At 38.6% G+C, this 21,494-nt stretch overlaps 3 protein-coding genes across 4 annotated transcripts; 1 reads left to right on the forward strand and 2 right to left on the reverse strand.

Annotated features, from left to right (window-relative positions):
- Positions 1-2,064: 2,064 nt before the first annotated feature.
- LOC117500084 (COP9 signalosome complex subunit 9) lies at positions 2,065-7,369 on the reverse strand. Its single transcript, XM_034152787.1, has 3 exons — positions 7,144-7,369; positions 6,041-6,113; positions 2,065-2,694 (listed from the first exon to the last, which is right to left on the reverse strand). Exons 1-3 carry the CDS (start codon positions 7,240-7,242, stop codon positions 2,657-2,659), a joined length of 210 nt encoding a protein of 69 aa, XP_034008678.1. The 5' UTR covers positions 7,243-7,369; the 3' UTR covers positions 2,065-2,656.
- A 1,008-nt stretch (positions 7,370-8,377) lies between these two features.
- apoda.1 (apolipoprotein Da, duplicate 1) lies at positions 8,378-10,043 on the reverse strand. Its single transcript, XM_034153172.1, has 4 exons — positions 9,927-10,043; positions 9,261-9,382; positions 9,062-9,147; positions 8,378-8,628 (listed from the first exon to the last, which is right to left on the reverse strand). Exons 1-4 carry the CDS (start codon positions 10,041-10,043, stop codon positions 8,393-8,395), a joined length of 561 nt encoding a protein of 186 aa, XP_034009063.1. The 3' UTR covers positions 8,378-8,392.
- A 7,846-nt stretch (positions 10,044-17,889) lies between these two features.
- On the forward strand, positions 17,890-20,841 carry LOC117500333 (apolipoprotein D-like). Of its 2 annotated transcripts, none has more exons than XM_034153170.1 (6): positions 17,890-17,971; positions 18,545-18,652; positions 18,764-18,895; positions 19,029-19,150; positions 20,250-20,335; positions 20,553-20,841. In XM_034153170.1, exons 3-6 carry the CDS (start codon positions 18,776-18,778, stop codon positions 20,792-20,794), a joined length of 570 nt encoding a protein of 189 aa, XP_034009061.1. In that variant the 5' UTR covers positions 17,890-17,971; positions 18,545-18,652; positions 18,764-18,775; the 3' UTR covers positions 20,795-20,841. The 2 variants fall into 2 exon arrangements, with proteins under 2 accessions (XP_034009061.1, XP_034009062.1); XM_034153171.1 differs by having other exon boundaries at positions 17,914-17,971; positions 18,515-18,652.
- Positions 20,842-21,494: the final 653 nt, after the last annotated feature.

The following is a 21,494-nucleotide window of genomic DNA, read 5'->3' on the forward strand; positions in this document are numbered from 1 at the left end:
TTGTTGTCTTAGTGAGTTAGAATGGAGAGTATTTAGCTCAAAGCCCTGATGTGCCTGTGCAGCCTCACAGAGCTGCTATATGGCTGTAGTCTTGTTAATGTAATTCAAATTATATAAATCATAACCTAATCCTGTTTAATCTCCACATTGTCCTACAAGCCAAGAAACCCAGGGATTCTTGATAAACTGCTTGAAGCTCTACAATTGGCATTTAATTCTGAAGGGAATATTATGTATGTTCCTTTACAGAGTGAAAGTTATATCAGTTCATGACTGGACAGGCTAATCGAGATTGATTGAAGAAACGTTGATTATTTCTTTCCATTACAGACACTTTTGTTAATTGGCTCTTATCCTTGAGCATGTTCCTGTTTCATTTTTACAAATCCTCATTCAAATAGCACTTGGTGTGTGCTGCTAAATGCACAATCAAAATGTTCAGCTAAATGAATACCATTGTTTTGTAAATCAGTAAAATGTCTGAAAGGACAGTTCCCTGTTTGGCTGATTCTGTATGGTAAGTTTTTAAAAACCTGTAGTTTGCATGTTGTGCTCTTCAAAAGCCTCTTATCAGTCCCAGAAATGCACTGAATAATAATAAATCCCCAAAATGCTGTTCCCAAAAAATATAAACATAAATGACCTTTCTTCCTATTGGTGCTCATATTGAGGGCGTATGTTGTTCGAGTCTATACTTAGGTTTCAGAAATGATAAAACATTATATCTTACTGACAAACTGAGACTGAAAAAATACTTTTTGCTTCATGCGAAAACTAGGCTGGCCATTTATATTTCCTTTTAAGCAGTCTTCTTTTGAATGTGGTTATAGGCAGGAAGCTGCTGCATATTAAAGGAGAGAATTGGGTTTTTTGTTTACAAAGCTCTTCTCCAAAAGTTAGATTATTTTATTCAGCTTGTTGTCTTCAGTATTGGAGTTCACACTCGCTCAGAGACGTGGTTTATCCTTGAGGTTCCTCGGATTTACTCATCTGCACTTCATACTCTTGGGATGAACTGCAATACATCTCAAAATGTAAGGATCTAAGATAATGGGACAATTTACAATTCCTATAACTGACTCCCTCTAGCTTCAGTTTTTGACATGAAGGGTTTCTTTTGGTGGTCGTAGTAATGATGATGGGAGTAAAGGAGGTGAACACGTGACGTAGCATAAAGATCGACAAAGTCTGTGTTTTTTGCGGATGTTGGGGTGTACGGATGGAAACACAGGACTTTCATCCAGGAGTCTAATGTTCATTCTCTGGGTGAAACCAGCTTGTTTGTTAAATTGACACAAAAGCAACATACTTAATTTGTATGTTACGTTAACTGTACATCACTTAAAGGTGGGGTAGGTAATTTTGGAGAAACCAGCTCGAGATCGCTAGAATTTGAAAATACACAGCCGGAAGAAATCTGCCACTTCCTTAGAGAGCCCCTCCTCCAACACACACGAACGCGCACATGACCAATGAGGGCACGAGATAAGTTTGTGCACAGATGGAAGGCTGACAGGCAGGTAGGCCATCCAGTTATTTTAGCCGGGCCGGCTAAAATGATTGGTCGTGCTTTTTACAGTATTACGGCTTCCACAGATTACATTTTTTTATGGATTTTTTGTCAAAGCACTTAAGATATTCATTGCTATCGGGATGTTAAGAGCATTCCATGGAATATAACAAAAAGTGTATCTCGAGCCGGTTTCTCAAACTTACCTACCCCACCTTTAAGTTACAACTTTTTTAAACACAAACCAAGACCTTCCTTGAACCAAACCAAAACATTTTGTTGCTGAGATTTAACCAATTTGAAATGCAATTTACTAAACTTAGGTCAGCTACGTGACATTAACCACATGGTTTTTGGACGAACTACCCTTCACATTGAAAAATGAAGCTAAAGGGTTACCCAGTGAGTTTAAAAGTCACAAAGGGGTCCTTGGGTAGTGTCCATATGCAACTAGTTATAAAGACAAAACGTGTTGGTAAATCGAATCTCGTTAATGTAAAATAAAAATGTTATACTTGGGAAAAGCGCTCTGTAAAAAAAGACACACTTTCAGCTTCCTTTAAACAAAATGCTATTTATTGACTTTTAAACACAAAAATACAAGTGTGGAATTATAACTACAGTACACATACGTGCAAACTATTAATGTAACAGGATACACTGCAGATATGAAATCAAAACACACAGCACACATCCGACTATCACACACACTCTCATACAAATAATTTAAGCTATTTTTAGCAGACCGTCATTCATCGTATGCCATCTGCAGCATGCTTACAGGCGACAGCACACGGAGCCGCTGCCCATCACATGTGTAATTACGCTCCTAACAGGTGTTCTCCAGCACTCTGAAACCTGCAATCCAGTTAAGAAGCAGTGGAAGACATGAGCACGATACAAGCTCATAATTTTAAACATACCATATCTGAAGGAATCCTTGGGATCTTAAGAATTTCACAACATCTGGAGTCAGGGACAACTTTTTAAGGATGTTTTTTTTTTTAAAGCCTAAAACTAGGAGAACTATGAAAGGCAATTGTATACCATTAGACAGTAAATGGTTGGTTTGCTTTCCACCAGAAAAAAAGGTGTGGAGCGATGTGAATATAATCCATCATTACTCCAACGATGTGCTTCTCTCTCTCACTGGATGTCATCATCATCAAACAGATCCTCAAAATCTGTGGAGAAAAGAAACACAATTATTAATCTAAAGTGACATGACACTGTATTTCAAATGTTTCTGCAAGCCAGCCATTTTCTCATAAAGCAGCGGTGTAGGTAGAGAGGGTTGAAGGGTTGCAGGGTGATAAAAGTAAAAGGATCTGGGAATGCTCTTGCTGAGCGTCCTTCCTGCAGGTCTGACTGTTTGTGAGGTCAGAGGTCAGCAGGAGAAGTGTATGAACATGCATGGGAATATGTGCCACATCCTCTGTTCCTGCAGGTAACACTCACCACGATCCAGCTTAGTGAAGTTCACTACTACTTCAACCATTACTGTCGTTGTTTGAATCACGTTTTTAGATATGGCAATCATCATATTCTCTTCTAGACGTGCAATGAATCATGGATCAACAGAAAATGTATCAGCAAATATTCTGATAATCCATTTTCTCCATATTTGAGTAAAAGTGCCAAACATTGGCAGCTGGTTACAGGTTCACAAACGTGAGGATGTTATGCTTTTCTTCAACATATATGACAGTAAACAACATATCTTTGGGATTTGGAAAATGATTGCCAGTTTCTTTCACCATTTCAGGCAGAAAAATAAATACAATAACATTTAAAAAAAGAAGAATATGTAGATTAATAATTGATGAGGTAAGTCTTAAAATGCAGTCATGGGGTTTTCCTGTTAAAATGTTAAAACTCCACCTGATAATTATTTCATTATAAATTAGTCTTTCTTCTTGAAAAACACAAATATGATTATCAGGACAAATGCTGATTAATTGTTACTGCCAACATACTAATAGATTGATCAACTGATCTCTTCAGAACGGAAAAACAAATTTGGGATGAAAGGAATTGGCTGTAATTCTGTAAATAAGGTCTCATGAAATGTTAGGTTCAGTAAAGAGAAAAATGAAATGTTTAATGATCGGCCGGTGCTTTTATGTAAACTCTAAATAGTGTTTTATTGTTGTGTATAAGTACAGTCCACAGTCAGCCTGCGTACAGAACATTTTGTGCAGACTACACTCAAGACGCTGACTTTGTTTTCCACAGGTCCTCCTCGTGCACAGACTGCTGTTTTAAAAGGTGTCATCAAACACTCCGAACATAGAAATCAGACAGAAACACATTTTAGCTCAAATTAAAGACTTCACAAAAAAAGAAAAACACATTACCTACACTGAAGTGACAGGTGAGAAAATACTTCTGTCATGTTGTCACTCCTGGGACAATAGTTTACTTCTCAATGTCATGTATGCTTTATGTCAGAGAATATGTGGATGCCCAAATGTGCACCAGTTCACTGTCGAGTTGAAACAGGAAGAAGCCTTTCCCAAACCGTTGCAACAAAGTTGGAAGCACCTTGTTGTGTAAAATATCAAAGTGTGCATTGTAGCATTTTTCGGTACAATGTCAACCCTTATTTACTGATTAACTAAATAGGTCTAATGAAAAGAAGCACCGTTGAAGTAATAGATCATAATAAACTATACTGTATAAACCATGAAATTGGTAGTTCGTTCAAGTATAAATGAATTTGCAAGTAGTTGACATGCTGTGTTCTAAACATGCCTAACACCCGGTACTACGCAAACATTTTGAAAAAGATGAATTTATGTTTTTGATCATACTGCAGTGTCCTGTTAGCCTAGGAAGTAAAATATGTATTTAAAAAAAACCTTTAGAAACAAGAGGACTACACACTACAGCGTGTTTTTTCTACAGAACTGCTGCAGCTGCAGCCTGAATATTTCCTCCTGAAATAACACAAATTACCTCAAACTGTCGCTTTTGTCACTCATTGTTTAAATGAATTAACGTGGAGAATTGTATAATCCCTGTATAAATGAAGGCCAAGGGATTGTGAGCTGCCTCAATGCGCCTGCAGACGTTAAGTGGTACACATCTCTATCACCAGGGAATAAAGCCTGCCACCCTAAATGAGCCTCATACAAAGCACATCCACAGAGCTCCTGCTGAGAAGTCTGCGTGGAATCTGTGTCGTGCATATGGCGAGAATTTGTGGCCGTTTGATGTAGCTGCGCCTCGGGACAACAGATCACACTACATTATAAAACACAGTTTGTAAAAGGGGGGCGGGGGCTACAAGGAATGTTTTGGGGCCAGTAAAGAGATGTCCTGCTGTGGAACCAGAAGCTCACTGACGCCCAGAGATGAAATAACATCATGTGCTAATAGATTCAATCTGCCTTGACTGACTACTTCCTATCTGTATATGACTAACTCCTCCTCAGTTTACTTCAGATAACCTGAGCAGAATGTATTTGAGTTGGTACATCGATTTGTAAAACTCTGTGAGAGGTTCATTACAGACAAAAGGTTGCTAGGCTCTAGGTTTCCATCGACAAATCTTAAACAGGGCTTTGAGAGTAGGCAGGGTAGATTCTACAGTTTGGTCCCATTATACCATTTCCACTTTGTGCAATATCTCAAGGTAACCACTCAGGTTTTGGTTGCACAAACTGAAAGTGTTCATTAAAAATGTTGCTGGAAACATACCTTGTCTGTTAATAAAGAAACTGTTCAGAAAACCAGCACAAAGTCAGAAATACAGCAATTTTATTTTTGATTAAAATCCGAACAAGATTCAAATTCTGTAAAATGTCATCAAAAATCTAAAAGCCTTTTGAAATCCAACAGAATTTATTAATATTATGAATAATCTTTTTATATTGGGTTTCCGTATTTGCAACACACCCCTCTCCTGCTTAGTCCCTCCAAACACACACCTTCTCAAGACGTAAATCTCCTTTACGACCCAAACAGAAATGTCTCTTTGGTACACAATCTGTAGAGCAGTGTGAAGTCCGAAGTACTAAAGTTGCGGAAAAAGGACGACTCAACAGAGTAGTTCCAGTATTCAGAACACTCAATAGTGCTATAAAATAACCAGTGGCACCACCAACCGCACTACATGTCCCTAACTCCTCCCAGATGAAGGCAATAACTGGAGTTATAAACTTCCTCACCTCCAGGCACATGAAGCGTTGTTGAAACGCTGGACACGCATCCAGTCTGCAGTATTTCAGTGGAGAATGTATGTGTGGGGACTTCCACAAATGTTGCCCTCTGTACCACTAGCCATTATTTAGCAGTAGTGATGTGGCAGAATTCAACCATGAGTATTTCATTGTCAAGCCCTACTCATACTAAAAAGGGTTATATAATCTTTTAAAAAGATAACTGTAAAAGAGCAGATAGTGTGGTAGATACAATACATGCACGTACCGTAGATTAGCTCAGTGAGCAGCAACAATTAATCAGTATTTCCTTAACAATTTGAAAGTGTTTTGGGTTTGTAAAGAATGCTATAAAGAGATTGTTCACCATTGAAGAAGTCTGGGTGAACTGCCTTTTCATTGGCAGCCAAGTCCATCAGCAGTCCTGTGCTTCCCCCAGCCTGCAAGAGAACAAACATGCAGTCAGACACACATTCAACCCGAGAAAGACATCTAGAAATACATCCTATTGCTACAAAATGCATGATTGAGCAAGGAATGTAACTCCAGTTCAAAGTCACTCTCAATGTAATTATAGACAAAATAAATGTACACTAAGACAGAAATAAAAATACAGACAAAAACAGAACAACAAAGCAGAAAATAGATCTGAATCAGAATATGGTATATTGTAAAAAGGTTTAATGGATTTAAAAGGAAATTATCAGCAGATAACTCGATGAATAACATGTTAGTTGCAGCCCTATGAATATTTACCAACACAGCTATCTGTAGATACAAGTGGGTGGAGGGTTTTATAGCCTTGAGTACATACATATTTATAATGGCTGCTACAGTATACACAGTGTGTAGGCTTAAGATATAGAAAATACATAAAACTAACAATACTTAAGTATAATGTGTCAAAAAGAATGTCAATCCTTGTTTCTTTCTACTCAAAGACATTCAGTTTAATATGATACAAAACAAGAAAATCAATTTTTGTGCATGAAGAACGATTAACATTTATAGATAATCAAAATACTTGAAAATACTAAATTACTTTTCTTTCATACGAATGAGTTAACTGAATAGTCGTCTTATTGCAGGATGCAGGACTTTTGCTTGTAACCGAGTATTCCTATACTGTAGTAGTTCTTACTTACTAAAGATACGAGTACTTCTTCCCGCTCTGTGTTTGCTAACATTTTGCTAACTCGATACAGACAGTACACTACACACGTCGAGGTCAACGTTACCAAGGCAACAAACTAGCGTTGTTATTGACAATAGCCTGAGTGAAATTACTCTATTGATTTTTGTTAATATTCATTCATTTTTAGCACTTAATGTTACATGACCGCTTAACTATGGCGACATTAGGCAGGAAATAACGGAGGAATAAAGAATGTGTTATAGCCAACTAACGCTAAATGTTTATTATACAGTTTGACTAAGCTAATGAGTTAGCTAGCTAGTAAGCTAACAAACCTCGTCCAGATCAACGTACGGCCCCGCGCCCTCAGGAAACATCTCATCCACTGCTGGCTTCATGACGACGGTCGAGTTAGATTGATCCTTCAGTGGCATCGATGAAGAAAACCACAAGGTAATATGGATCAAATTATCAGCTAAAGAAGGTTCACAGCCAAGCTAGTGCGGTGCAGGATGAAAATAAGTCCGACATGAAAATCGAGTGAATACACAACACAAAGGTTCCGCAGCACATTTTTAGGTCAGCTTTTACAGTAATGGATGGAAGAGTGTTGTCAATTTGTTTATTTTATTGAACAAATTGTGTTTTATTCATTGCATTACAACAATGTATCAAGCAGGTCAGTACCACATACAACTTACCACTTGTCTTATTTGTGACATACCAAACATGACCATTAATTAGAAATCTGAAAGGGAAAACATTGAGAGATTAAATTGTATAAGATCAACTCAAATATTATTAAGAATTACTGTGATATTAAGGTTTAAATATAATACATTAAATAGTAGACTGGAGTTTAAACTTTTTAGAGAAGTAAAACACGATTTATTTGTATGTGTGTGAGTTGGCTGTGGGTGGGTCTCATGCTTTTAACATTAGCTTGAGGCACAGAAAGGAATAACCTTAAAACAAGCTTTTATAAAATGATTCTTCCCATGATATAAGTTTAAAAGTTAGTGTTCCTATGTTCCATTTATAATGATGATGTCCCAGGGTCTTCAGAAATACTCAAACTATACTCTGATGTATGCAGTATGTTTTCATGAAAAGCATGATGCAAAGAATCAAGAAAGATCACATGGAATCCATTTCACTGAGTTTTATTGACTTTAATTGGATACTTCATGCTCCGAGTTTGTGGTATAAACATCAGATTTACTCATCATTTGATTTAAATATGATTTTTCTATTTTCATGAAAATAAACAGCAGACATTATTCATTAGGAAAAGCTTAAATGTGACTCTCAGCTTGACTCTCCCTGGTTGAAATACTACAACCAGGGATCTTGAGTTTTAAAAAAAAGGTGTTGCAAAACACAATGCTTTTGTACTTAAAAAACCCTCATAACAAAATACTTACTATAATCATGCAGTAAATGGTTTTATTATCGTCACTGAGTTTATTACACCCCTCACCATAATTATCCAAATATGAGTCAAGTATTTTTCTGGAGGAGATGATCATTTTGCTTCTCTCTTGTCAACCACAGCGCCATCTTGTGCTTCATTTCCATCGCTGCTCAGAGGGTTTTGTCACATCCCTGCTGCTTGCTGGGAATCATCCTGCTCACGTCGATGTTGTTCTTGGCAAAGGTGTCCATGGCTTTCTGGACGGTGGCCTCTGGCATGCTTCGTGTTCGGCCCAGGATCCAGGCGAAGTCGACGTGGAAGAGCCTCAGGATGTCGGTGCAGGAGTACACCAGGGCGACGTTCACATAGTCAGTGGAGAGGATCCAGTAAGGGGAGTAGGGCAGGACTGTGGTGGGAAGGAGCACAAAACAAAATCAGATCACTTTCAATGTCTCTGATCTGAAACAAAAGTAAAAATGGGATGCATATACTTGTTAGAAAGTTCACTAATATTATCCAGTGACTCCCTCAAAACACACCAAATATAATTGGATAGAAATACAATAGAAAGCTTTTATTATCGCTGTAAAAAATGCATTATTATTAGCAGTGCTTCTCACTATCAGTGCAGTTAAAAAACAGGATAAAACTGGAAATACACCACAAACGTAAAACATCTTCAGCAAACAAAATAACACACTTTCCGATATAATTTTGCTCCTCTATAAGGATAATGTAGTTAATGGAGTTATTGCACAAGATTCAGTAGGTTTGCCCCTAAATTGAGGGTCATCATATTGCAATAAAGTACAATTTATCCTCAAAAATGTCTTTCTCACCGTAGGAATAACTTATTCCCAGTTTAGCCGGATTCTTGATATCCTCTACGACTCCAGTCCCTTCGATTTTCCTCAGCTCTGCTTTTCTGTATTATTCCACATTCAAGTTTCAAGTTAGATTATGGAAATACACACACAGTGCAAATATTACCTCTTGACTCTCCACATTTGCACAAAGAAAATTGCAGATAGGACTCACAGTATTTCAGAGCTGACCACTCGAATAGAGTTGTCTGTCTTCAAAGTGAAATTGGTTTCGATGCACCGACCCTTCTCAAACTGGGCCGGCAGTTTGGCAATTTCAAACCATCTCCCCATGAACTGTGAGGGCAAAGACACACACAAGTTCAAAGACAATCAGAGCGCTGTGACTGGAGAGTATGAATAAATCTGCATGCTTTAGTGGATTGAGTCAAATGTAAAAAAATATCCACTGGTGGAATCTAAGTACTCAATGTACTTTTGACTTTGTATTTTCTTTTTAAGCTACACTTCTCACTTCTCCTCCACTGCATCACAGAAACAATATATGTTAATGTGCTGCTTAGAATAGCTACATGCTTTACCAAATACTTAGATAATCATTACAATTAGGTTAAGATGATAATAAGTACCTAGCCATCCATGCTAAAGTATAAATTATAATGGCTACTTTCCAAAAAGAAAGCTAAATAAGATGTAACAAGATACATTTCATTTAGAAAATCACATACTGTAGCATTGGTTTAAGGTTGAAAATTAGTTTTTCTCCTTTTGAAATAGCAGAGAAAAAGCACAGCTGTTCATGTCACTCCCACTTCACCATGGACCACAGGGCATCAGTCTTCCAAATAATTTTAAATGTTTTGTACAAAGCATTTTATACCTGTTTGAGGTTGAAGGCCGTCTGAACAGCCGGATCTGGACAAGGTCCCCAATGGGGCACCTGAGCCCTGATGAGTGGGAGGATGAAGGCAAAACCCAGAGCGAGAGAAAACTTCATAGTGGAGCTTTGTTACCTGTGAGAGTTTATCCAAATCACACAGATCAACATGAAACCTCCAGCATACGTTGATAAGGCAAAACATATCAGAAATCCAACATTTAAAAACCAATAAATAGATTTCACTTTTTTTTTATCATGTGTTTTTAGAAATGCAAATCTGTAAATATGTATTGAAACGTTTTTTTTAAAGTAAGTAAATGCAAGAGAATCTACCCCATTGTGCAAGTTAAATATATCGGAGGAAAATATAAACACAAATCAAATCTTAAATAAATGTATATAAACTTTTGGTAGACGCTATTGCAAATGATTAAACTGAATGCAAACATTTGTGACAGGGTTTTACAGGTAAACTATATAAAAAGATAGCATGAAATGTGAAATGTTAGATGAGAAAAATGTTTTGCGCAGTTCCTTCAAACACAACAATATCAATTTGGGCTAATATAGAACGTTTAACCTCACAAAAAGTTAGAAAACTGATGAGCAGCTGAATGTTATATACTTCACCATATATATGTTCTTACCTCTGTGGTCTGGTGGGTCAGATATATGTTCTCTCTGTTGGACAAGTCCTGGTATTTGAATGAGAGACGTTGCTCTCTGCGAGGTTTTGCACTCTGTCATCAATGACTGTCTTTGTTTAGAGCTTCATTTCAGACATGAAGTAAACTATTAGCAAAGTGGAGTCATGGGGGACACACCAGTGAAAATGTTATAAAACAATCTGGATGTCCCCTACGGCAGGAATGTGGATTTATTTTCAATAAAATATCTGAGGATTCCAGTGACTCTCAAGCTGCAAATAGACGCCATTTTTTAAATGTTGATGAAAATCATTTCCATTTATTATTTTTGTCATGTTCACTTCACAGTAGCTTACTGATTAGATGTCAGGACTATTTTAGCAACTTGCATAGCTCTTGAGAAAGTAGTTTAGGTCTCCGTACTCTTTCTACCACTTAAGGGTTACAGTTATTTACTGTTTCACAATGACTCCCCTGACTTTACGTCTACAGTGTGGTGCCACCACGAGGGGCACATTTGTATTTCGAAGTGAAAAGCTTCAATGACTATTTGATGTATTCCCATTTCATTTTGGTTTAAATCTTCATGTTTCCCACAGGAAAAACTGTAAAAGCTTTGGTGATCATCTAATTTTGTATCTAGTGCATCCATTGATAGCTATGTGTCAATGTGGCATGTCTTGACAACTATTAAGTGGGTAACTCGAAACCATGCAGTGTGGTGCAGGCATTACTTTTTTGAAACTAATAAGCACAATGATCTATAGCAGTAGTGACCTAAAGGTTAGAGTAGTGGGCTTGTGAGCAGAGGGGTCGCTGGTCTGATCCCAGGACCTGCCGGATTAAACTGGATGGGGAACATTTTACCACCACAAAACAGAAGAGCTGTTCATTGGTCAGCAGATAACAAGGGTTGTACAACATGTGTGTGAGTTCGATGAGGGCGTTTCTGAAGAACAAAATTACTAGAATAAGATCAAATCTAATTTAGCTATCTGCAATTATTTTGATTATACAATGAGCCTCACAGCCTCACACAGATGTAAACTTGTCTGACACAGACCCTCATGATTCCTACGCCCACACGTTTCTCTGTGATGTTGCTCTGTGTCTGCGGTGGTCTGACTGACTGATGACTCGCACCCTGTCAGTCATTAGGAGTCAGGCCAAGTCCACTTAGTGCATGAGCTAACAGTTCAGGAGTTTAATTTTCACACCGTTAGCATGTGTTGATTTGTTGGCGGCATGTTTCTGTAGAGGATTGGTCTTATTGTTTACTCATTGAGCTGAACTGTGTCACAGTTTTGATGCTCTTAGCTCTGGTGGGTGGCATAATATAAGCGGCTATGTGTGAAGCAAAAACAACAATAAAATAAATAATGTATAACTTAAAATAAATCAGTTTTGGCATTGTATCATTGTGAAACTAACAGTGGTCATTCCAACCATTACCAAGTCATCTTTTATTCTGGCAAGGTGTGCAGGTCTAACTACACGAGCAGATAACCGCATTTTCTTTTATGTGGTATTGATTTTACATTATAACATGTATTCATACTCACAAAGGGCTACAGGGAACTTTTACTGTTACAGTGGTTGGCCCATTTGTTCTCCAGATTTTCTTAAAATAATGGATTCCATGCTCATGTGGTTAAAGTAAGAAAGTTGGCACATGATCAGTACATTTTGAACGTCTGCCAACCTAATCAATTTATTCAAAAAGCTGTAGTCATTCATCCATCAATTAAACATTTGGCAATGAAAATTTGAAGAAATGTTGTCATGGAATGCAGCAAAATACACACAATATATTAGCAGAACATTATTCAATTATATCTCAGTGAATTAAACTTCAATAAAACATCAGAAATGTCCTGGTGCAGTAAACGGCAGCTGTTTAACACTCAAAACAGATTAAACCAAACTGTCAATTAAATGCAATTGGTATTAAATGCTTTCTGCTCAGAGACAAAGCCCAGCGGTTACAAACAAGGTTAAATTAAAGACGAGAAAATATCAAAAGACTCATTTGTCAGCTAACACGCTTCAGAGAGGAAATACTTGTTATAGCTGCAGCCGGATACATCAAAGCCCCGTTGAAGTCTTTCTGTGGATGGAAGCAAATACTGTTTTACTGGTCAGAAGATGATCAAGGAAGTAAACGACCACACTGCTGAACTGCTGGATCACAGAGGGAAACAGAAATATCAAAAGGCTGAGGAATATTAAGGAAGCTGAAGACACTGGAGAATCCCAGCAAAATCACATGCTTTCAATTCATAGTTTTTGTTTCCATATTCTATCACATGTAGAGCCAATGCAGTGCTCATAATCAAGTCTTGTTTTTCCTTAAATCAGCTTAAAGGGATTTTCTTTTTGTAGCAACAGCAGTAGTGTGTGTTGTAACCCAACACACAGAGCCTGTTAGACCCCATTTACACGCAAACGCATACGAAACGCAAACGAACCGAATACGATATAAAAAAAGTCTTCCGTTCACATGAGACCGCTCGGGAGCGCTGGAGACGCTGTAGTAGATGCCGGGCCTGTAAGTGGCGCTGTACTTTTGCCACAAAATGCACCAAAAGCAGCGAAGAAGACCCCCGAGCATGGTTGCCATGGTTGCCCTTCTGTTTATGCCCCGCGGTGGATTTAGCAACATGTAGTTCATGTAGTTCTCAATGTCCACTTGTTGCGGATGGTTGTGGTAGAGGAGCTGTAGATTTTGCACTAACATCTGTAGCATGGTTAGTAGCAATAGCTACTGACAGTAGCAGTAGCTACTGACAGCTACTAACCATGCTACAGCAGTGAGCAGCAGAGGTGGGGAGAGGTGGGGCTATGGCTTCATCGTTATCAGGAAATGATCGTATAGGGCAGGGGTGTCAAACTCAAGGCCCGGGGGCCAAATCCGGCCCGTGACTTCATTTCATGTGGCCCACAAGAGCTTGCAAAGAATATAATATGTTTATTATACGGTTACATGCCGATTTACAGAAGCACGTTGCCCATAAACTACATGTCCCACAATGCATCTCAAATTTGACTTTTTTTAATCAGAATTTGACTTTTTTTCTTCAAAATATGCCTTTTTTCTTAGAATTTGACTTTTTTCAGAATTAGAATTATTTTCAAAATGTTGCTTTTTTTTCAAAATGTTACTTTTTTCCCAAATGTCACATTTATTTTTTTTTTTACTTTTTTTTCCAGAATTTGGCTTTTCTTCTTAAATCATTTTGTGACATTCTCACCGAAGAGGCTTGCAATTATTTGCCGTAGACTTCTGCTTTCAGACGCAGTTAATTATGAAGTTATTACCCTATCCGATAATAATCCGAGGCAGTAATGTAATATAATACATCATTTTATATATATTAAATATTTATATAGTCTTAAAGTTACAACCGGCCCTTTGAGTGCAACCATAATTCCAATGTGGCCCGCGATGAAATTGAGTTTGACACCCCTGGTATAGGGCGTACACACGGAGCCGTTTGCCCCCCCAGAGCGTTCCGGTTGCAGATCTATCCACCTTGGGACCCGTTACAACCGTTTGCGTTCTCGTGTAAACAGCACATTATTAGCCTCCTTGGTGCTTAGCGTGCTTGCTAATTGTAACTCAATATGCAACACTTGAATAGCCCAGAGCCATCGTTATGTGTGATTAGTAACACCTGGGCTTCTCCTCAAATGACAAGGCGAAATGTCTGCTGTAAAAATGACTTAAATACCTTTACTCAGTGCAGAGCAGCCATCATTAATGTAATTAAATACACCTGTGATTTTCCTATTATGACTTGCCAGAAATGTGACACGGTTTCCCACCTCAGGGTTTCCATGGTGCAAATGCACTTTCAAGGCTTTTACCACACTGACAGCATTGTAAAAGCCATGATGCTCATTAGAAAAAGGTTTTACGAAAATATGTTGTATGTTGTGCATTGGTACATTAAATTACTATTGACCTTCTAGATATTCAGACATGTCCAACACAGGTGTAACTTAATAATTCATTAAGCTCTACTCTTATTGGTTAACGTGGATAAAACTGAGCCCTTAATGTTGGGATATAAGTCCCCACACTGTGGACAAAAGTATCTTGAGCAGTGGTAAGAAGTACATTTACTTAATAACTTGAGAACAATTTAGACAAACTTTACTTTAACATTATGCAACTTTATCTACTTCACTACATTTGAAAGGTATTGTACTAGACTACATGTATTTGTCATTTAGTTTTAGCTTCTGCAGATAAAGAAAAATAAATACATTTATAAATTACAATGTATTATCATAGATTCAAGCTATACAGCAGGTAAAGTTTAAGTTGTAAGTATATACATTTGCTCTACATCTACAAGCTGCAACATACATTTATTATAATTATAATCAAAAAACATAACGTGTACTTTTCATACCTACATTTTGCATAATGAGTACTTTTTATTTTGGTTCTTTAAGTGTATTTTGATGCCAACGTGTTTTTGAGAGCAGGTCTTGTAACAGTGTATTTCTATTATGAAGTATTAGTACTTGGCCTTACGTAGAGTATAATATAGTACTTCTTCTACCATGGGGAGTTATAAAAGATCAATCTGCGATGGAAAATTACAACTTTGACAATCTAACGTCTTATACGTGACTTACATCAATCAATTATCTCAAACGTTTGTCATATCCAAAACACAGTGAAGAATTATTACATTTTTTTGCTACATAAACATACATGACTGACAGGGTCACAGCTACAGTACAGTAAACGTCACATGTCGGGACCCATGGGGTCACGTTGGGACTCCTGGCACCTGTGAACGGTTAAAGGTCAAACATATGAAAGTGAGACACACACAGCTTGAGAATATTTCCTGCTGCTTCTGAGGTCGCTTCATCTGTGACCTTTAACCTACACTTATTTGATAGCTTCTGACAGAATTTGATCAACATTACTGTATTTTTTCCCACAAAGATGCACTAGCGTGTTCAGACATCAAAACCCGTGCATATACAATAAAACAGCTTGTGAATATCTGTCCACTTTAGAGAAACTTGTTACCAGTATACCAGTTTATTAGACAGTCATCACAACATCCAAAACAGGTCACCAGGAATGTTACAGTTGCTTATGTAATTGACCACTTTTTACATATACTGCAGACATTTTGATACAAATCCATAGAAAAAAACAAAGGTGTTTACTCTCTGCCTATAAGTCTTAAAGGCTGCAATAATGTAAAGAAGACTTCCTTTAAAGGTCCCATGTCATGGCCATTTCTACTGATCATACTTCCATTGTTGAAGTCTACTAGAATAGATTTATATTGTGCAATTTTCCTCAACTCACATTGGTTTCTCATACAGCATCTCTGTATAGCATGTGTATTCACTCTCTGTCCTAAACGGCTTGTTGGAGCTCCTGAGCTCCTGAGTGTGTGGCCGTTTCTCAATCGCGAGGATGCTGGCTTGGTAGCACAGCCGAGCCGAGCGTCTTGCTTCAGAAGCAAGGCAAGAATACTTCCTGGCATTCGGAAAACAAAGAGTGGAACAGGCTAGCAAGTGTGCGTCATATGAGAGGCCCCGCCTTACATCTTCCGCCACAGATTTGGGGAAATTGGTCCATGCGCAAAGCATTGTGGGGATTTTAAGGACGCGAAGTCTACCCATGTGCAGCCTCGAAATTTCCCCCAAACCAAGGACGCGGCCTCGGTGGAATTCCAAGTATGCTGGAGATTGGAACAGTCCTTCGGCGGCACTCGATGACGTAGCATCCTTGCAATATTGGCTTGGAAGCCAATATCCTCGCGATTGAGAAACGGCCTGTGTGTGTGAGGAGCTCCGTGGATTGGTCCATTTGGACCAATTCGCGGAGGGGTCGTCGTTACGTCACTTGGTTCCCGGAAGAACAAAATGGAAAAAGAAAATCTCCAACGAGGCGTTCTGGGGCAGCATAGACACGTATTTTCTGTGTTAGAGTTTTACTCGCTACAGGGTGTACTTTCAGGGTTTGTGACTTTGCAGACCGTTTACATGCAGAAAAAGCTACATAACACACAAGGGGACGGGTAATAACCGGAAAAGCATGACATGGGACCTTTAAGGCAATAATAATAATACATTTTATTTAAGGCGCCTTTCATGACACACAAGGACACCGTACAATTCGTTAAATATTCTAAGAGGTCTAAGAGGTAAAAGCAACAGAACATGATAAAAACACAAACATACCATCATGGAGAGGACAATCAAAGTGGACACAAATGATTGGGAAAAGTTATTCAGGGTATTCAATAACCTTTTATTCATTAACTTATTAGTGAGTGAGGCGTCTGTTTGTTTAGGCTGATACAATGTGGTTATCCTTCAACAAAGATACCATCGCCTTTATTTGCTTTATTTTCCGGCTGTGTATTTTCAAATTCTAGCGCACTCGAGCTGGTTTCTCCAAAATGACCTACCCCACCTTTAAAAGAGTATATTGGTTTTCTTTAATATTAAAGAAATGCATGTGAACAAAAAATGCTTTTATTTGTATTTTTAGCATCTTGGCCAAATGATGGTGTTCTTGTTGCACCATAATAAGGTTTGCATTTGTGTTTAGACAGAAATATCCCATCAATTTTGCAATCAAATTTGGATCAGACATTGCCCTCTCTCACGATGAATCGTAATAACTTTTTCGATGCTCTGATACATACAAATGTTGTTCTCCATACAAAATTAGTATGTAGTATAGATTTGGTTTCGGTTGTTGATCGGTGTTATGTTACAAATGAAAATGCAAGAAAATATACAGAAAGAAAATCAGCAGTTAATCTTTCCATCTGTGAAAAACTAAAACAGTGGCCTCGAATCAAGGGACATATCTGCCTCCGACTGTTTTGGACTGAGCTTTACAAACACTTTAAACATCATCTCTGAAAATAACAGACTTACATCATCAAGAGACAACAGATTTATTCTCTGAAGCATTTCAAGGCAAAACATTACAAATCTAGATGTTGCATTGACATGAATATATAACTGATTCAAATTCAACTGAAGCTGTTGTTTCTGAATGTTTTTAATGAGCATTTCTGTCCTGCAGCTCTTTGTCTGATTTTGTTTTCTCCATCTCTTCTGTTGATAAACCGACCCAGACTGCCTCAGCTTCCCTAAACCCATTTCCAGTGCAAAGTGGTTTCCAAGGCCCTTGCAGCTCTTTCTTTTAAAAGCAGGGCAGGGATTACAAATGAATCGGAGGGGGAGAGAGCTGCTGTGGGAGCATCAAGAAAAGCAGATGCACCTGTGCCCAATTCATCTTCCTCTACACCTGTGCTTGCTTTAGTGAACAGACTGTGAAAGCGGGAAGATGCAATAAATGATCACCTGAGACAGCACTTTTGTTTGGAAATTGAAAGACTGGTAAGAGTGCAGCGAAAAGTGTTTTCTGTTTATTAAAAAGAACCAGAGCTTCTTTGAATGTTTTTCAGTCCAGATATTAACCTTGATTTTTGGAGAACAGCAGCTAATGCTTTTTTTTTTAAAAACACATGAGACTGTCTCATCTAACTTGATCTCTGCAAGAAATAAGCAAATTTCGCAAAATGCCAATTGTTTTCTTTTCAGAAGAACAAAATTGATGATTAAGCTGCTCTCTCTTTCTTTAATAACATGAAATCATCTCTAGGATAAGGAGAATATGTATTTAAGATATTCAAATTCTATTTAAACTTTTAAAATCTGCTTGATGAAAAAAGTAACTTTAAGTCAAGATATTGTGAACTGGACCACTGGGATACATTTAGTTTTTTGGATCTTGTCTAATTTTCTTCCTTTAAAAAACATTGTATGGAAAAAAAGTCAGTATTTTTTAGATGAATGGGCAGATAAAGAAGAATTACAGATTTACTTCTAGAAACATCTCAAGCTGGGAGGCCTGTTTGAACAGTCTCTTTATTTGAACAGGTGCCAACTTTCTCACTCCACCTCTTCTAGCTGGAAACACAGGAGGGGTCTGAAGAACGTGATCAATATTGAAGCTTGACATCTTTAAAAGACCCTCAAAACTCAACACCTGCACACAATAACCCTGAATACTCACAGGTGAGCAGCCTGCAGCCACCACTCTTCCTCTTTATGTCTTCAGCTATTTCCCTCTGTAGTTAACCCTCAGAGAAGCTAAATGTTTTCACTGTGCTGCTGTGTTTTCTGCAGGTCGTTGATAAGATGAAGGCCATGCAGGTGATTTCCCTGACTCTGCTGTCTGTGCTGGCAGTGAGCGCTGAGGTGCTGAGGTTTGGCAGATGTCCCAAACCTGCAGTTCAGGCCGACTTTAACTCCTCCATGGTGAATACTAAACCCCTCTTCTCTTTGCTAACAATAAATGTTATGTACAGCTTGATAATCGGGTCTATTTTGCAAAAAACTAAATGTCTAGAAGTCAGTTGTCTTAATTTTAAATCTTGTGTTTCCTCCGCAGTACATTGGTAAGTGGTATGAGATCATGAAGCTGCCAACATTCTTCCAGAAAGGCGAGTGCGGCACCGCCACCTACAGCGCCAAGAGCCCCGGGGTCATCGGGGTCCTCAACAGTGAGCTGCTGTGAGTGCACGCTGCTTTAGGGCCTACACTTTCTAATACAAGGGTTTGAAGATTATCCTTTTTTCCCTAAAGGAACTGCTTAAAGTCATGATATTGTTGGAACTGCACCTACATTAAGATTACTATGTCTTTATAGTCTTCTAAATTCACAACCCTTTGATGGAAGGCTGTATATATGTTTCCTTTTTTTAAAGCCACATTATACTATTTGCTTTTTTGCTTTTTATAAATGAAGCTTCGTTTCAAAATCCTTCGGCCCCTACACACGGCGGCCTGCGTTGACGCTTCAACGCTTCTGTCCATTCACTTTGAATGGGATGACGTCACGCTTCGCCGAACTGCATTGTGGGAGCAAAGCGTAGCTTTTCTCGCGGTGCTCGCTGCAAAAGTAGATCAATGTTCTACTTTTGAAGCTTCGACGGAGGCGCTCAGCCAATCAAATCCCGCTTATGCAAATCTGCCAGTACAAGCGCTAGCCAATCAAACCACGTGTATGCTGGGAGAGCCAGACCGCAGTTCATTTCCTCATATGCCAAAAAATGGAGGAGAAAATAATCGTAGCGGTAGGGAATCACCCGGTGCTTTCAGTCCCTGTTCACCTACCGGGATACAAACCGGAGGAGCCAGGCATGGAGGGAGGTGGCAGAGACAGTGGGTGAAACTGGTAGGTTTGGGGAGTTTATATCCAGTGTACTTCGTTTGAATGGACAGCTAGCAGGCATAGACAGTATTTAGCCAGCATGGAATGTTGCGTAAAATAGCACCATAGACATTAATGTCATAAATGTTCATCTTATAAAGCGTGACATGTAAAACCTTTTATGCAATTGACAGGAGAGATTCATGTGATTGGTTGTTGGTCGCGCTGCTCGCGTAAACTCCCCAAGCTCAAGACACGCCCACCACCAAGCGTCAACGCACGCCGCCGTGTGTAGGGGCCCCTTGAACACACAGGTTCACAAATGGATCTTTATACTTCAAATGTATGAAATAAAAGCATTTAGTAAAGGGAGGATATAAGATACAATAGAACTTCAAAATAATAGACCTGTGAGTGAAAGTAATTATTTAATGTTTTACCTCGTCTTATTTCTTTCAGTGCTGATGGATCTACTAACTCTATCCTCGGATCTGCTAAGGTGAAGGACCCCGCGGAGCCCGCCAAGCTGGAGGTCTCCTTCAATGGTAAAGAATTAATAACTAACATTTTCCGGGTTATTCAGTTGCATAACATATCATTTAGCTAACTTTATCCAACTTGCAATAAGGGCATTGAACCCTGAATATACAATCTGAAAAAGGCAAGAATCCTGAAATTGCATTATCTTTTAAATGCTACATATACATATTTGTGTACTGAATATTTAAGCAGCTCTGACTCTGATTCTCGTCTCCCCTGCAGCTTCTCCCCCTGGTCCTTACTGGGTGCTCTCCACAGACTACGAGGGTCACTCTCTGGTCTACGGCTGCAGAGACTACGGCATCTTCCGCATGGAGTTTTCCTGGATCCTGAGCCGAGAGCCCACCATCCCTGAGGAGACCGTGGAGGAGCTGCACGGCATCCTGTCCTCCATCGGAGTCGATGTGAGCAAGATGGTCCCGACCAACCAGGACGAGGCTTTCTGCAGCGCCATGAGCCAGTAAAAAGCTTCTGTTTCAGCCTCTACAGGAATATGGGAATAGATTCATGACATGACACACACACCTCTGTATGCAGTGTGTGCTGTGCCTCGTTCGTATACATTATGCAAAGTCAATGCAATAAACATGTGGAAAGAAATGTAAAATGTTCATTATGCAAGCCCAATAATGTTATGTCTCAAATGGAGCATTGTATTTGAAATTGCACACATTTACAGAGAATAAATAAGGCACCAATAAAATAAGAGCTGACAAACAAATGCAAATTATAAAAGATATGAAGTATAAAAGATCTTTGTGTGCAAGCAGCAGCAAAAGACCAGTACAGGTCCAGTTAAACAGACGATGTGTGTCTATTGACCTGTGCGGTTGGTGTAGCATTCTGCACATAATAAGTGTTATGGCAGTAAATATTAAACATGCTCCAATGATGGCGGCTCATCGCGACAAATATTTTGAGCTTCATTCTTAACCACATACACAAAAATAAGAACATTTCATATCTAAAATGTGTGTGTGCTACATACTGAAACTGACTTCTACCTCCCAGTGCTGTACTCAAGTAAAATGTTGACCTTTTAGTGCTTCACTTGAGTGTTTCCATGTTATGCTTTTTAATTCTACTCCACTTCATTTCACAGGAAAACATTGTACCGATATGTGTCTTTAGTTACTATAAGTGCTTTACTGATTTCAGATGAAT

This window comes from Trematomus bernacchii, unplaced genomic scaffold (genome assembly GCF_902827165.1).
Source record: "Trematomus bernacchii unplaced genomic scaffold, fTreBer1.1, whole genome shotgun sequence".
Taxonomy (NCBI): Eukaryota; Metazoa; Chordata; class Actinopteri; order Perciformes; family Nototheniidae; genus Trematomus; species Trematomus bernacchii.